Source organism: Gallus gallus, chromosome 38, assembly GCF_016699485.2.
Source record: "Gallus gallus isolate bGalGal1 chromosome 38, bGalGal1.mat.broiler.GRCg7b, whole genome shotgun sequence".
Taxonomy (NCBI): Eukaryota; Metazoa; Chordata; class Aves; order Galliformes; family Phasianidae; genus Gallus; species Gallus gallus.
This window is the reverse complement of record NC_052569.1, coordinates 267,489-279,296: the sequence shown is the minus strand read 5'-3', so window position 1 is coordinate 279,296 and position 11,808 is coordinate 267,489. Positions and strand designations below refer to the sequence as shown.

General features: G+C 65.2%; 3 protein-coding genes across 3 annotated transcripts; 1 reads left to right on the top strand and 2 right to left on the bottom strand.

The window, feature by feature from the left end:
- Window positions 1-1,548: 1,548 nt before the first annotated feature.
- B9D2 (B9 domain containing 2) lies at window positions 1,549-3,567 on the bottom strand. Its single transcript, XM_025144520.3, has 4 exons — window positions 3,507-3,567; window positions 2,864-2,954; window positions 2,668-2,793; window positions 1,549-1,888 (listed from the first exon to the last, which is right to left on the bottom strand). The coding sequence occupies exons 2-4, from the start codon at window positions 2,949-2,951 to the stop codon at window positions 1,572-1,574; spliced, it is 531 nt and encodes a 176-aa protein (XP_025000288.2). The 5' UTR covers window positions 2,952-2,954; window positions 3,507-3,567; the 3' UTR covers window positions 1,549-1,571.
- A 288-nt stretch (window positions 3,568-3,855) lies between these two features.
- EXOSC5 (exosome component 5) lies at window positions 3,856-5,997 on the bottom strand. The gene is made up of 6 exons (XM_015272495.4): window positions 5,881-5,997; window positions 5,576-5,689; window positions 5,078-5,199; window positions 4,779-4,919; window positions 4,203-4,292; window positions 3,856-4,083 (listed from the first exon to the last, which is right to left on the bottom strand). Exons 1-6 carry the CDS (start codon window positions 5,978-5,980, stop codon window positions 3,991-3,993), a joined length of 660 nt encoding a protein of 219 aa, XP_015127981.1. The 5' UTR covers window positions 5,981-5,997; the 3' UTR covers window positions 3,856-3,990.
- Window positions 5,998-6,119: 122 nt separating this feature from the next.
- On the top strand, window positions 6,120-11,557 carry BCKDHA (branched chain keto acid dehydrogenase E1, alpha polypeptide). Its single transcript, XM_025144505.3, has 9 exons — window positions 6,120-6,227; window positions 6,969-7,130; window positions 7,877-7,963; window positions 8,054-8,162; window positions 8,277-8,438; window positions 8,802-9,008; window positions 9,095-9,236; window positions 10,287-10,458; window positions 11,271-11,557. The coding sequence occupies exons 1-9, from the start codon at window positions 6,144-6,146 to the stop codon at window positions 11,439-11,441; spliced, it is 1,296 nt and encodes a 431-aa protein (XP_025000273.1). The 5' UTR covers window positions 6,120-6,143; the 3' UTR covers window positions 11,442-11,557.
- The last annotated feature ends 251 nt before the right edge of the window (window positions 11,558-11,808 follow it).

Below are 11,808 nucleotides of genomic sequence, written 5' to 3'. Positions count from 1 at the left end.
ACCACCCCCCAAAATGCCCACCAATGTGGGACGACCCCCCCGTGGACCCTCCCAAGAATGGACCCCCCCCCCCCCCCAAAAAAAACGTTCTCCAATACGGGACCTCCCCTCCCCCAAATAAAGCATCTCCAACGTGCGACCGCCCCCCACTATGAGACCCCCCCACCCCAAAAATGCCCTCCAATAGAGAGCCCCCCCAAAAGAAATGCCTCCCAGTGTGGGACCCCCCCCCCCCCCCAAATAAACGTCCCCCAGTAAGGACTCCTCCCCAAAAGAACTCATCCAGTGTGGACCCCCCCAAAACAAACTCCCTTTGTGTGGGACCCCCACCCACAATCAATGCCCCCCCCCAAAAAATACACCCCCCCCCCCCCCCACGTCCCAGTGGTGACATTCAGGGAGGGGGCGGTCCCAGACACTAATGGCAATTTAGGGGGGGTCCCATATGTCCCCCCCCCCCCCCCCGTGCTATCCTGTCCCCTGGGGGGGTCCCACGTGTCCCCCTCCCCAGAGGTGACCGAAAGTGGGGGACATCATCAGAAGGACTCAAATATGGGTTGTTTTTTTGGGGGGGGGGACACCCCCATGGCACAGCGACAATGTTGGGGGGGGGAGGGGAGGGGGGCATAGTGTCATTGTCCCCTGGGGTCACATCCCCCCCAGGGGGCCACTCGTGGGGTGACCACTGTCCTCTTTGTGGGGGTGACTCCACTGGGGGGGTTGGGGGGGTGACACACAGCCCCGGCCCCCCGCATTGTGCGCCCCCCCCCCAGGAGCTGTGGGGTGACTCACGGGGTCCCCACGGCTCCCGGTGTCCTCCTGGGGGTGGCACTCCGTGCTGTCCCCCCGTGGGTCCTCATGGCGGCGATGGCGACGAAGGGCACAGCGCAGAGCCCCGGCCCCACACAATGGGTGGGTCTGAGCCCTATGGGTGCCCGGCATCCAGCTGTGCCACCGCATGGCCTGTCCTCTGGGGGGGGGGACATGGCCCCCTCCGCCCCATCACATCCCTATGACCCCCATACATCCCCCCCACATCCCCCCTATCTCTCCCTCATGTCCCCACTGTGTCCCTATATCACCCTCATACCCCATCATGTCCCTGATGTCCCCGTGCCCCCCCATAGCCCCCCCACATTCCAACCATCCCCCCATGTCCCTGCTGTGTCCCCATGTCCCCACTGTGACCTCATATCCCCCCATACCCCCCACGTCCCTGTTGTGTCCTCACATCCCCCCCATATCCCCCACCCCTCATGTCCCTGCTGTGTCCCCACGTGTCCCCCTGTCCCCCCCACGTCCTCACATCCCCCCAATACCCCCCCATATCCCCCTGTGTCCCCGCTGTGCCCTCATGCCCCCCTTTTATCCTCCCCATATCCCCCCCATATGCCTGCCGTGTCTCCATGTGTCCCCACATCCCCCCCATGTCCCCACAGGATCCCCACATCCCCCCATATCCCCCCACATCCCCGCTGTGTCCCCATACCCCCCCCCATCCCCCCACACCCCCCCCACGTCTCCCCCCCGTCCCCACCGTGTCCCCACGCCCCCCTCAGCCCCCCCCCCTTTTAGCACTGCACCCCATAGCGCCCGAAGTGCCTGAGCAGCACCCCCAGCTCCACGTGCACAGTGCCGGCCGCTTCGGTGCGCAGGCGGAAGCGATCGGCACCGGCGTAGATAAGGTCGGGGGCTCTGAGTTGGGGACCCCCCCCCAAAAGGCGGTGACGGAGGCGCTGGGTGACGCCGGACCCCCGCGGGCGCCAGGTGACGCAGGACAGCGCGTGGCAGCCGGGGGACGACGGGACGTGGCAGAAACCGTAACCCAGCAGCTCCGTGCGGCCCAAAGAGTCCTGGTGCCACACCTGGAGGTGCAGTCTGGGCCAGCCTGGGGGGGGAGCGGGGTCTGAGATGGGGGGGGGCACAGAGGGACAGGGAGGGGAATGTGGGGGCGGTGGGGATACGGGGACAGAGGGAGGGATGGGACAGCGTGGGGATGGAGAGGGGATGCGGGGACAGTGTGGGGAGGTGGGAATATGGGGGGGGGGTGGAGATGGGAATGTTGGGGACGCTGTGGGGATATGGGGACAGAGGGGGTACGGGGGGACAAATGGGGAGGTGAGGACTGCACGGGGGTGGGGTGGGGAGGTGGGAATGTAGGGACAGAGAGGGGATGGCGTGGGGAGATGGGGACATTGTGGGGGTATGGGGACGGGGGGGACATGGGGACAGCGTGAACAGATGAGAATAGGGTGAAAGAAAGGACAATGCGACGATAGAGAAGTAATATGGGGACAAAAAAGAGGGGGGGCGGATAGGGAGACAGAAGGGGAAAATGGGAACATTGGAGACGTTGTGAGAATATGGGGACAGAGGAGGAATATGGGGATGGAAATGGGACATGGGGACCGTGGGGGGATAGGGGGGCAAAGGGGGGAGGTGGGGACAGAGGAGGGAGACGGGGACAGAGAGGGGTGGTGGGAATACCGGGACAAAAGGGGGATGTGGGGGCAGAGAAAGAATACGGGGACAGGGAGGGACGTGGGGATGGCGTGGGGAAATAGGGATATGGGGACAGAGAGCAGAGATGGGAATATGGGGACACTGCAGGGATGTGGGGACAGCGTGGGGATGTGGGGCCGCTGTGGGGCCATGCTGGGGACGCACCCTGCAGCCCTTTGGTGGCGAAGTGGACGTCCAGGGGGTGGCACCAATGCGCCATGTCGTCCGCCTGGGGGTCGTCCACCTGCGTCTGCCCCTCACACAGCCCCCCCAGCAGCTTCCAGGCGCCTCCTGGAGGGGGGGGCACACATCAGTGTGGGTCACGGTGTGGGTCAGCCCCGCCCCCCCCCCCCCCACTCACCGGCGTGCAGCCCCCACTTGCAGAAGAGGCGGCGCTGGGAGAAGCCGCTGGCGCCCAACAGCTGCCCAATGAGGTGCACCTCTGCCATGGCCTGGGGGGGGGGGGGGGGGGGAGGGGCACACAAAGGGACAATGGGACCCCCCCCAAAGGGACATCACCCCCCCCCATTACTCCCATTGCCACCCCACTGCCCCCACAGCTCACCCCAGCACACCCCATTTCCCCCGCTGTACCCATTGCCCCCTCACTCCCCCCCCACTGCACCTACTGCCCCCCATTATCCCCCCACTGCCCCCAATGCACCCCATTGCTCCCCCATAACCCCCCACTGCACCCCACTCCCCTCTACTGCACCCATTGCCCCCTACTGCACCCCATAACCCCCCCACTGCACCCACTGCTCCCCATAACTTCCCACCACACCCCATAACCCCCCCTCCCCCCTCCGCACCCACTGCCTCCCCCGACCCCCCACACCGCCATTGTCACCCACAGCCCCCACAGCCCCCCCCCGACCCCCACTATTCCCACTACCCCCCATTCTACCCCCATTGTCTCCCTCCCTCCCGCCTCCCATTTCACACCCCCCCTCCGCGCCCCCATTTTCCCCCCGACCCCCTCTGTGTGCCCCCCCCATCCTCACCCCGGGCGCTCCGCACACCGCTCCCCCGTCCCCCGGCTGCCTCACAGCCCACTTCCGGCTCTCGTTGCCGCGGCAACACCGCCGCGCCCGCTTATTGGTCGCGGAGCAGGAAGTCCCGCCTCGGGAGGCCAAGTACTGACGTCACCTCCCACGGACCACCGTGGGTGCCGCCATGTTGGGGCCTCGAGCGCCATGTTGGGGTGACACCCCCCCCCACCTCCCCCTTCCCGCGCCTCCCCCCCCCCGATGCCACCGTTTTGGGGGGAGGGAGAGTTGAGGACACCAATGTCACCCCCCGGGGGTGGAGAGAACCGCGGGACAGCGGATAAATGGGGACGGGCAGCAGGAGGGCTGTGGGACACTTTATTGGGGTGACAATGAGGAAACGTGGGGGACACGGGGACAGACCGGCTGACCCCGGGGTGGGGGGCACAGCATGGGGGGGCACAGCGGGACAGCCCGGCCGTCCCGGGGGGGCACAGTGTCACGATTTGGAGTATTTCCTCTGGACGCAGTCGCGGTAGAACTGGAAAATGGTGTCGGCCGCACGCTGGGCAGCCACGAGGCAGCGCTGCATCTGCAATGGGGGGGAGGGAGGGGGGGGTCACGGGGTGGGAAGGGGGCGAATGAACCGTTCTGTCCCACATTCACCCCAAAATCGTGTTGTTTTCCCCCTTACCCCCCCCCCAAACTCACCTCCTCTGCAGAACAGCTGCCCCGGGTGGTGGTCGCCAGCACCTTCCTCTGGGCGCTGTCAATGGCGAAGGTGAGGACAGCGTGGGCTTCCTGGGGGGGGGAGGAGGGGGGACAGTGAGTTTTGGGGGGGTCAGAAGGGTTTGTGGGTTTTTTTTGGGGGGGATCAGGGGGTCTTGGGGGATTTGAGGAGTGTTAAAGTGGGTTTGGAGCAGTCAGATGGGTTTGGGGGGGGTCTGAAGGTCTGGGGGGTTTCCGAGGGTTTGGGGGGCTATTTGTGGGGGTGGTCACAAGTTTTTTTGGGGGCGCTTATGAGGTTTGTGAGGTTAAGAGTGGTTGTGGGAGGCAGAAGGATTTGGGGGGGGGGGGGTTGGTGGAGGGTCAGGGGAGTTTGGGGGGGGTCATGGGATTTTGAAGGTGGTCAGAATGATTTGGGGGAGTCAGAGGAGTTGGGGGGGTGGGACGTTGGGAGGAGGTTTGGGGAGCTTTGGGGAAGTCAGAAGGTTTTTCTTGGGGAATGGGGGGTTCGGGGAGGTCTGGGAGGCGCAGGGGGGCTTTGGTGGGGGTCGGGGGTCTCACCTGCTCCTGCCGGGCGGTGGGGTCGAGGATGATGTCCCCATGGGGGTCAAGGGCACAGGTTACCCCGCAGAAGAGGGAGGAGAGCGGCAGCCCCGCGTCCAACAGCCCCATGCAGGCAGCGTTCAGGCAGCAGGCGAGGAGCTGGGGGGCGTCAAGGTGGAGGGGGGGACCCCAAAATACACCGACAGCAGCCTGGCTTCCCCCCAGACCTTCACCCCACAGAGCTCCAAAAACCTTCATCCCAAAAAGCCCCCAAACTACCGCCCCATAGCGCCCCCCACCCATCAGCCCAAGGATACGGAGCCGGCGTCGCTCAGCACCTGCAGCACCACCGTGATGGAGGTACGGGGGTGCAGGGATCCCAGCAGCACAGCCTCAAACGTCCGCCGCAGGAGCTGCTCCCGGCTGCGCTCCGCCACGCCTGCGGGAGGACAGAGGGACACGGGGGGACAGAGGGACACGGGGGGACGTGAGGACGTGGTGGGGATGTGGTTGGATGCAATGGGATGTGATGGAAGGTGGTGGGGGGTGGGTGTGGGTTGGGGATGTGGTGGGAAACGATGAGGCACGGTGGGACATAAAGGGACACTGGGAGACACAATGGGGTGCAACAGAGCATGGGGGGAAATGGGGAGACGTGGGGGGCACACAGTTGAATATAACAGGACGCGGTGGGACACAAAGACGGACAGGAATACGATGGGATGTGAAAATACGAGGTTGCAGTGAGGGATGGGGTGACGCAATAGGATGTGAAGGGACACAATGGCACACAGAGGCGCAGTGCCAGCACCCACCGGGCAGCCCGACTTTGGGCCGCAGCAGCACTTCCACCGTGGCACCGTCGGGGCTCTCCCTGCTGCCCTTCACCTCCGCGGGGCCGTACAGCCCGGCCAGCACCGAGGTGTCACCTGGCAGAGGGGACAGCGTTCCTCCAGGGCTGGGGATACGGGGACACCGGGAAAGGGACGAGGAAGGCCCAGCGGAAGGAACCGGCCCCGGTGTAGGCCGAGGGAGGAGGACCATGGGACGGGCAGGGCCGGGAAGAGGCCGCGGGGAGGGTCCCACACGCCCGCTCCACAGCCCCGGGACCCCCACGCACCCTGCACGAAAGTGGCGGAGCCGTCGGGCCGGGACAGCAGCCCCTGCTCGCAGGAGAAGGGCCGCAGGGAGCAACCCGCCGCCTCCTCGGCCACCTCCATAGCGGCGGTCTGCGTCTGAGGCCGCTTCCGGCCGCGATGAGGGAACTTCCGCTCGTTCTGAGGCAGCTTCCGGCTCCTCTGAGAGGAACTTCCTCCCGCCTTGAGGCGACTTCCGCCCTCCCTGAGGCAACTTCCGCCCGCCGGTCGTCTCGCCCCTCACAAGATGGCGGCGCTGGCGCTGAGGGCGCTGCGGGGGCGGCTCCTGAGGGCGGCTCCGGGGAGAGCGGGGCGAGGCCTCGGCACCGCCGTGAGTGGGGCGGGGCGGGGCGGGGCGGGGGGGGCCGGGGTCTCATGGCCGTCCCCGCCGTGTCGCAGTGTCCCTGCAGCCCGGTGTCCCAGCGCCGTGTCCCCGTGTCCCTACGTCGCCATGTCCCCGTATCCCATCCCCACATCCCATCCCTGTGTCCCCCCATCCATATACCCCTATGTTCCTGCATCCCATCCCTGTGTCCCCCCATCCATATACCCTACCCCTATGTTCCTGCATCCCATCCCTGTGTCCCCCTGTTCCCGTGTCCCCATATTCCTACATCCCACCTCGTGTCCCCATGTCCCCATATCCCAACCCCACATCCCTTCCCTGTGCCCCCACACCCATATATCCCTATGTCCCTATATCCCATCTCCATGTCCCCGCATCCCCATGTCCCCGTATCCCTATATCCCATCTGACATCTCTGTGTTCTGTGTTCTTCTATCCCATCCCTATGTCTCTACATCCCATCTTCACGTCCCTATATTCTACTCCCGTGTCCCCATGTCCCTACATCCCATCCCCATATCCCATCCCCACATCCCCATATCCCCATATCCCATCCCCCCGTCCCCAGTTCCCATTCCCCCCATCGCCCTCTCCCTCTCTCCAACCCTCCACCCCCCCATTGGCCGCACAGAGTGCTGTGTGTGGGGCGGTGCGGGGCCCTTTTTTTGGGGGGGGGGGGGAGGAGTGGCTTTTGGGTCCCGGTGGTGACACGGGGTGACCCCACAGCGGGATTTCCCGTCCCTGGAGGAGAAGCCGCAGTTCCCCGGAGCCTCGGCTGAGTTCGCCGACCGCCTGGAGTTCATCCAACCCAACGTCATCTCCGGGATCCCCGTGTACCGCGTCATGGACCGCCAGGGCCACATCGTCAGCCCCAGCGAGGACCCCCAGGTGAGGGGGGCACCCCGATGTGTCACAGCCGGCTGTGTGACACACCAACACCCCACGTCCTGTAGTGTGACACCACCAACACGCCACGGCCGTGTGTGTGACACCGTGAACACGCCATGTCCGTGTGTGTGACACCGTGAACATGCCACGTCTGTGTGTGTGCCACCACCAACACGCCGTGTCCATGTGTGTGCCACCACCAACACACCACGGCCATGTGTGTGACACCCCACACACCCCATGTCATGCTGTGTGGCCCCCAAACATGCTATGCACACACATGATACCCCTCACATGCCAGATCCATGCATGTTACACCCCAACCGCGCCACATCCGTGTGTAGGACACGCGATGCACGCTGTGTTCATGTATGTAGCTCTACCAATGTGTCTGTGCGTGGATGTGACAGCCCACACGTGTCACAGCTCTGCGTGTGACATCCTTAACGTGAAATGCTCAGGCATGCGCTGCTCTAAACATGCCACATACATGCGTGTTACACCCCAAACGTTCCACGTAGATGTATGTTACGCCTCAAACATGCCACATAGATGTATGTTACACCCCAAACATGCCAGCTCCATGTCCCAAGCGTGTTACATCCATCCCTGTGACGCCTCACCCGTGTCACACCAATGGGTCTGACACCCCCAGCACCCAGCAGCCGGCCCCGTGACACCCTACACGCGCCACACCCCCACCTGCGACACCCCAAACACGCGTGTGACACGCGTGTGCCCCACAGCTGCCCAAGGAGCTGGTGCTGAAGCTCTACAAGACCATGACGCTCCTCAACACCATGGACCGCATCCTCTACGAGTCCCAGCGGCAGGTAGGGGGTGAGCTGTGGGGCCGGGGGGGGGGGAGAGGGGGGGCGCACAGCCCGATTTGTGCCCCCCCGACCCCCGCGTGCCCCCCCCAGGGCCGCATTTCCTTCTATATGACCAACTATGGCGAGGAGGGGACGCACGTGGGCAGCGCGGCGGCGCTGGACGACACCGACCTGGTGTTCGGGCAGTACCGCGAGGCGGGTGAGGCCGCGCGCCCCCAACGGGGCGAATCCTTTCCTGTTCAGAAGGGAAGTAACCAAAAATTGGGGGGGGTGGGGTGTTTCTTTTTTCCTCTCCCCGTTCCCCCCTCCGCAGGGGTGCTGATGTACCGGGGGTACCCCCTGGACCTCTTCATGGCTCAGTGCTACGGCAATGCCAGCGACCCCGGCCGCGGCCGGCAGATGCCCGTGCACTACGGCTGCCGCGAGCGCCACTTCGTCACCATCTCGTCCCCTCTGGCCACGCAGATCCCACAAGGTGACCCCCCAGGACCCCCTCTCACCTCCCCAGGACCCCCCAGAACTCCCCCACACCTCCTCAGGACCCCCATAACCCCCCTACACCTCCCCAGGACCCCCCAGAATCCCCCCACACCTCCTCAGGACCCCCACAGCCCCCCAGAACCCCCTCACACCTCTCCAGGAGCCCCCATAACACTCCTACATCTCCCCAGGACCCCCTATAACCCCCCCACACCTCCCCAGGACCCCCAGCCCATCCACCACGGCCTCCTTTTTACCACCCCCTCCCACGATCCCCCCCCCATAGCCCCCCTCACCCCTCACTTCGCCCCCTCCCCGCCCCCCTCAGACCCTCGCCTGACCCCCCCTCTCCCCACAGCCGTGGGGGCCGCCTACGCCATCAAGCGAGCGGACGCCAGCCGGGCGGTCATCTGCTATTTTGGGGAGGGGGCGGCCAGCGAAGGGGACGCCCACGCCGGCTTCAACTTCGCCGCCACCCTCGAGTGCCCCATCGTCTTTTTCTGCCGCAATAACGGTTACGCCATCTCCACCCCCACCTCCGAGCAGTACCGGGGGGACGGCATCGGTGAGATGGGGAGGAGGGGGGTGCTTTGGGGGGGGGGGTTTGGGGCACAGTGGGGGGCGTCACCCCCACGTCTGTCCGCCCCGTAGCGGCGCGGGGTCCGGGCTATGGGCTGATGTCCATCCGCGTGGACGGCAACGACGTCTTCGCTGTGTACAACGCCACCAAGGAGGCGCGGCGCCGCGCCGTGGCCGAGAACCAACCGTTCCTCATCGAGGCCATGACGTATCGGTACGGCCCCCCCCCCCCCACCGCCCCCCCACAACCCCACCGCTGCCCCCCCGCCCCCTTATTCCTCTCCCACCCCCTCCCTGCGCCCCATTTCCCACCCGCTGCTCCCGTTGCACCTCAGTACGGCACCGCGTTACCCCCCCTGCGCCCCACATTGGCTCTACTGCACATCCCAACCCCGCTGCAACCCCCCCACTGCGCCCCATTGCTGCCCCATGACCCCCCTCATTCCCACTGCACCCCATTACTGCCCCATGACCCCCCCTCATTCCCACTGCGCCCCATTGCTGCCCCATGACCCCCCCTCATTCCCACTGCGCCCCATTGCTGCCCCATGACCCCCCCCTCGTTCCCACTGCACCCCATTACTGCCCCATGACCCCCCTCGTTCCCACTGCACCCCATTTCTGCCCCATGACCCCCCCTCGTTCCCACTGCGCCCCATTTCTGCCCCATGACCCCCCCCTCATTCCCACTGCACCCCATTACTGCCCCATGACCCCCCCTCATTCCCTGCACCCCATTGCTGCACTGTGACCCCCCCTCGTTCCCACTGCACCCCATTACTGCCCCATGACCCCCCCCTCGTTCCCACTGCACCCCATTACTGCACTGTGACCCCCCCCTCGTTCCCACTGCACCCCATTACTGCCCCATGACCCCCCTCATTCCCACTGCACCCCCATCACAACACCCCGTGCCCCCCCCTCATTCCTTTCCCACCCCATTGTACCCCATTACTGCTCCGTTACCCCCACTGTATCATGTGACCCCCCCTTCATTCCCACTGCACCCCATTACCCCCCACAGTTCCCTCACTGCACCCTTCTACCCCCCCATTGCACCTTCCCCATTGCCCCCCCAGTACCCCCCCACCCCAAACACCCCCCCATTAACCCCCCCGGCATCACGCACCACTCAGTGACCACCGTCACCCCTCCAAGTTACACCCCATTATCCCCATATCCCCTCTCCCCACCCCAAAACCCCCCAATAATCCCCTCCCCCACCCCAAACCCCCCATTGACCCCCCCCCAACCCCCCCCCCAGCATCGGCCACCACAGCACCAGCGACGACAGCTCCGCCTACCGCTCTGTGGACGAGGTGAACTACTGGGACAAACAGGACCACCCCATCTCCCGGCTGCGGCACTACATGCAGGGCCGGGGCTGGTGGGACGAGGAGCAGGAGAAGGGCTGGAGGAAGAGCTCCCGCAAAAAGGTGGGCGGGGGGGGGGGGGTGGGGAGGCCCACGGGGGTCCTCGTGGTGTGGGGGGGGGTCCTTTGGGGACATATGGGGGTCCTCGTGGTGTGGGGGAGGTCCTTTGGGGAGATATGGGGGTCCTCGTGGTGTGGGGGGGGTCCTTTGGGGACATATGGGGGTCCTCGTGGTGTGGGGGAGGTCCTTTGGGGAGATATGGGGGTCCTCGTGGTGTGGGGGGGGGTCCTTTGGGGAGATATGGGGGTCCTCGTGGTGTGAGGGAGGTCCTTTGGGGAGATATGGGGGTCCTCGTGGTGTGGGGGGGTCCTTTGGGGAGATATGGGGGTCCTCGTGGTGTGGGGGGGCCCCCTGGGGGTACAGTACAGGAAGGGGTGTCCGTGCGTGTTCTGGCTGTGCTCGTAGCACCTGAAGTGCGTTACGTCCACGTGTGGGGCGCCCCACGTGTGTTACAGCCGCGTGTAACAGCCCTCAAACACACACACCACACACGTGTGACACCCCAAACACGTACCATACATGTGTGACATCCCAAACATGTACCATACACGTATGACACCCCAAACACGTACCATACACGTGTGACACCCCAAACACGTACCATACACGTGTGACACCCCAAACACGTACCATACACGTGTGACACCCCAAACACGCCGTATCCACGTATGACACCCCAAACACTGAATACACACACCCGTGACGCCCCAGACCCGCTCTATCCGTACTCACAACACCCCAACCCCCCCTCCCCGCCCCCCATGTGGGGTCGGACGGCGGCGGGTTCGGGGTTATTCCCCCCATCCCCCCCGCAGGTGATGGAGGCGTTCGAGCAGGCGGAGCGCAAACCCAAACCCAACCCTCAGCACCTCTTCTCCGATGTGTACCGCGAGATGCCCCCCAACCTGCGCCGGCAGCGCGCGGCCCTGGAGCGCCACCTGCAGCACTACGGGGAGCATTACCCCATGGAGCTCTACGAGAAGTGAGACCCCCCCCCCGCCTCGCACCCCCACCCCCGGGACCCACACCTTAATGGGACCCCCCCCGCCCACCCTTCTGGGGATGTGCTCTGCCAATAAACGTGGCTGCGCGTCCGCCTCAACTGCAGAGCAAAGGTTTGGGGGGGGGGGGGGGGGGGAAGAGGGGCAGAACTGAGCTCTTTTTGGGGGGAATGGAGCCTCTGTGGGGTCACCGACCCGGTGGGGGGGCAGTTAGCTGTCTTCAGGGGGCACAAATCCCCTCGGAGGGGGCAATTAACCCCCTGGGGGGGCAATGAGCCCTCTTTGGGGGAACTAACCCTCCTTGGAGGGGTAATTAACCCACTGGGGGGGATTAGCTCCTCTTGGAAGTGGA

What these genes read in the sequence shown, in the direction of transcription:
- EXOSC5 (XM_015272495.4), bottom strand. Translation starts at nt 5,980, where the DNA reads ATGGAGGTGGCCGAGGAGGCGGCGGGTTGCTCCCTGCGGCCCTTCTCC. An exon ending in CCACCGCCCGGCAGGAGCAG is followed by an intron (nt 4,293 to 4,778) that starts GTGAGACCCCCG and finishes TCCCCCCCCCAG; the next exon opens with GAAGCCCACGCTGTCCTCAC. An exon ending in GCAGCTGTTCTGCAGAGGAG is followed by an intron (nt 4,084 to 4,202) that starts GTGAGTTTGGGG and finishes CCCCCATTGCAG; the next exon opens with ATGCAGCGCTGCCTCGTGGC.
- B9D2 (XM_025144520.3), bottom strand. Translation starts at nt 2,951, where the DNA reads ATGGCAGAGGTGCACCTCATTGGGCAGCTGTTGGGCGCCAGCGGCTTC. An exon ending in CAAGTGGGGGCTGCACGCCG is followed by an intron (nt 2,794 to 2,863) that starts GTGAGTGGGGGG and finishes CCCCCCCTCCAG; the next exon opens with GAGGCGCCTGGAAGCTGCTG. An exon ending in CGCCACCAAAGGGCTGCAGG is followed by an intron (nt 1,889 to 2,667) that starts GTGCGTCCCCAG and finishes CTCCCCCCCCAG; the next exon opens with GCTGGCCCAGACTGCACCTC.
- BCKDHA (XM_025144505.3), top strand. Translation starts at nt 6,144, where the DNA reads ATGGCGGCGCTGGCGCTGAGGGCGCTGCGGGGGCGGCTCCTGAGGGCG. An exon ending in TCTACGAGTCCCAGCGGCAG is followed by an intron (nt 7,964 to 8,053) that starts GTAGGGGGTGAG and finishes TGCCCCCCCCAG; the next exon opens with GGCCGCATTTCCTTCTATAT. An exon ending in ATCGAGGCCATGACGTATCG is followed by an intron (nt 9,237 to 10,286) that starts GTACGGCCCCCC and finishes CCCCCCCCCCAG; the next exon opens with CATCGGCCACCACAGCACCA.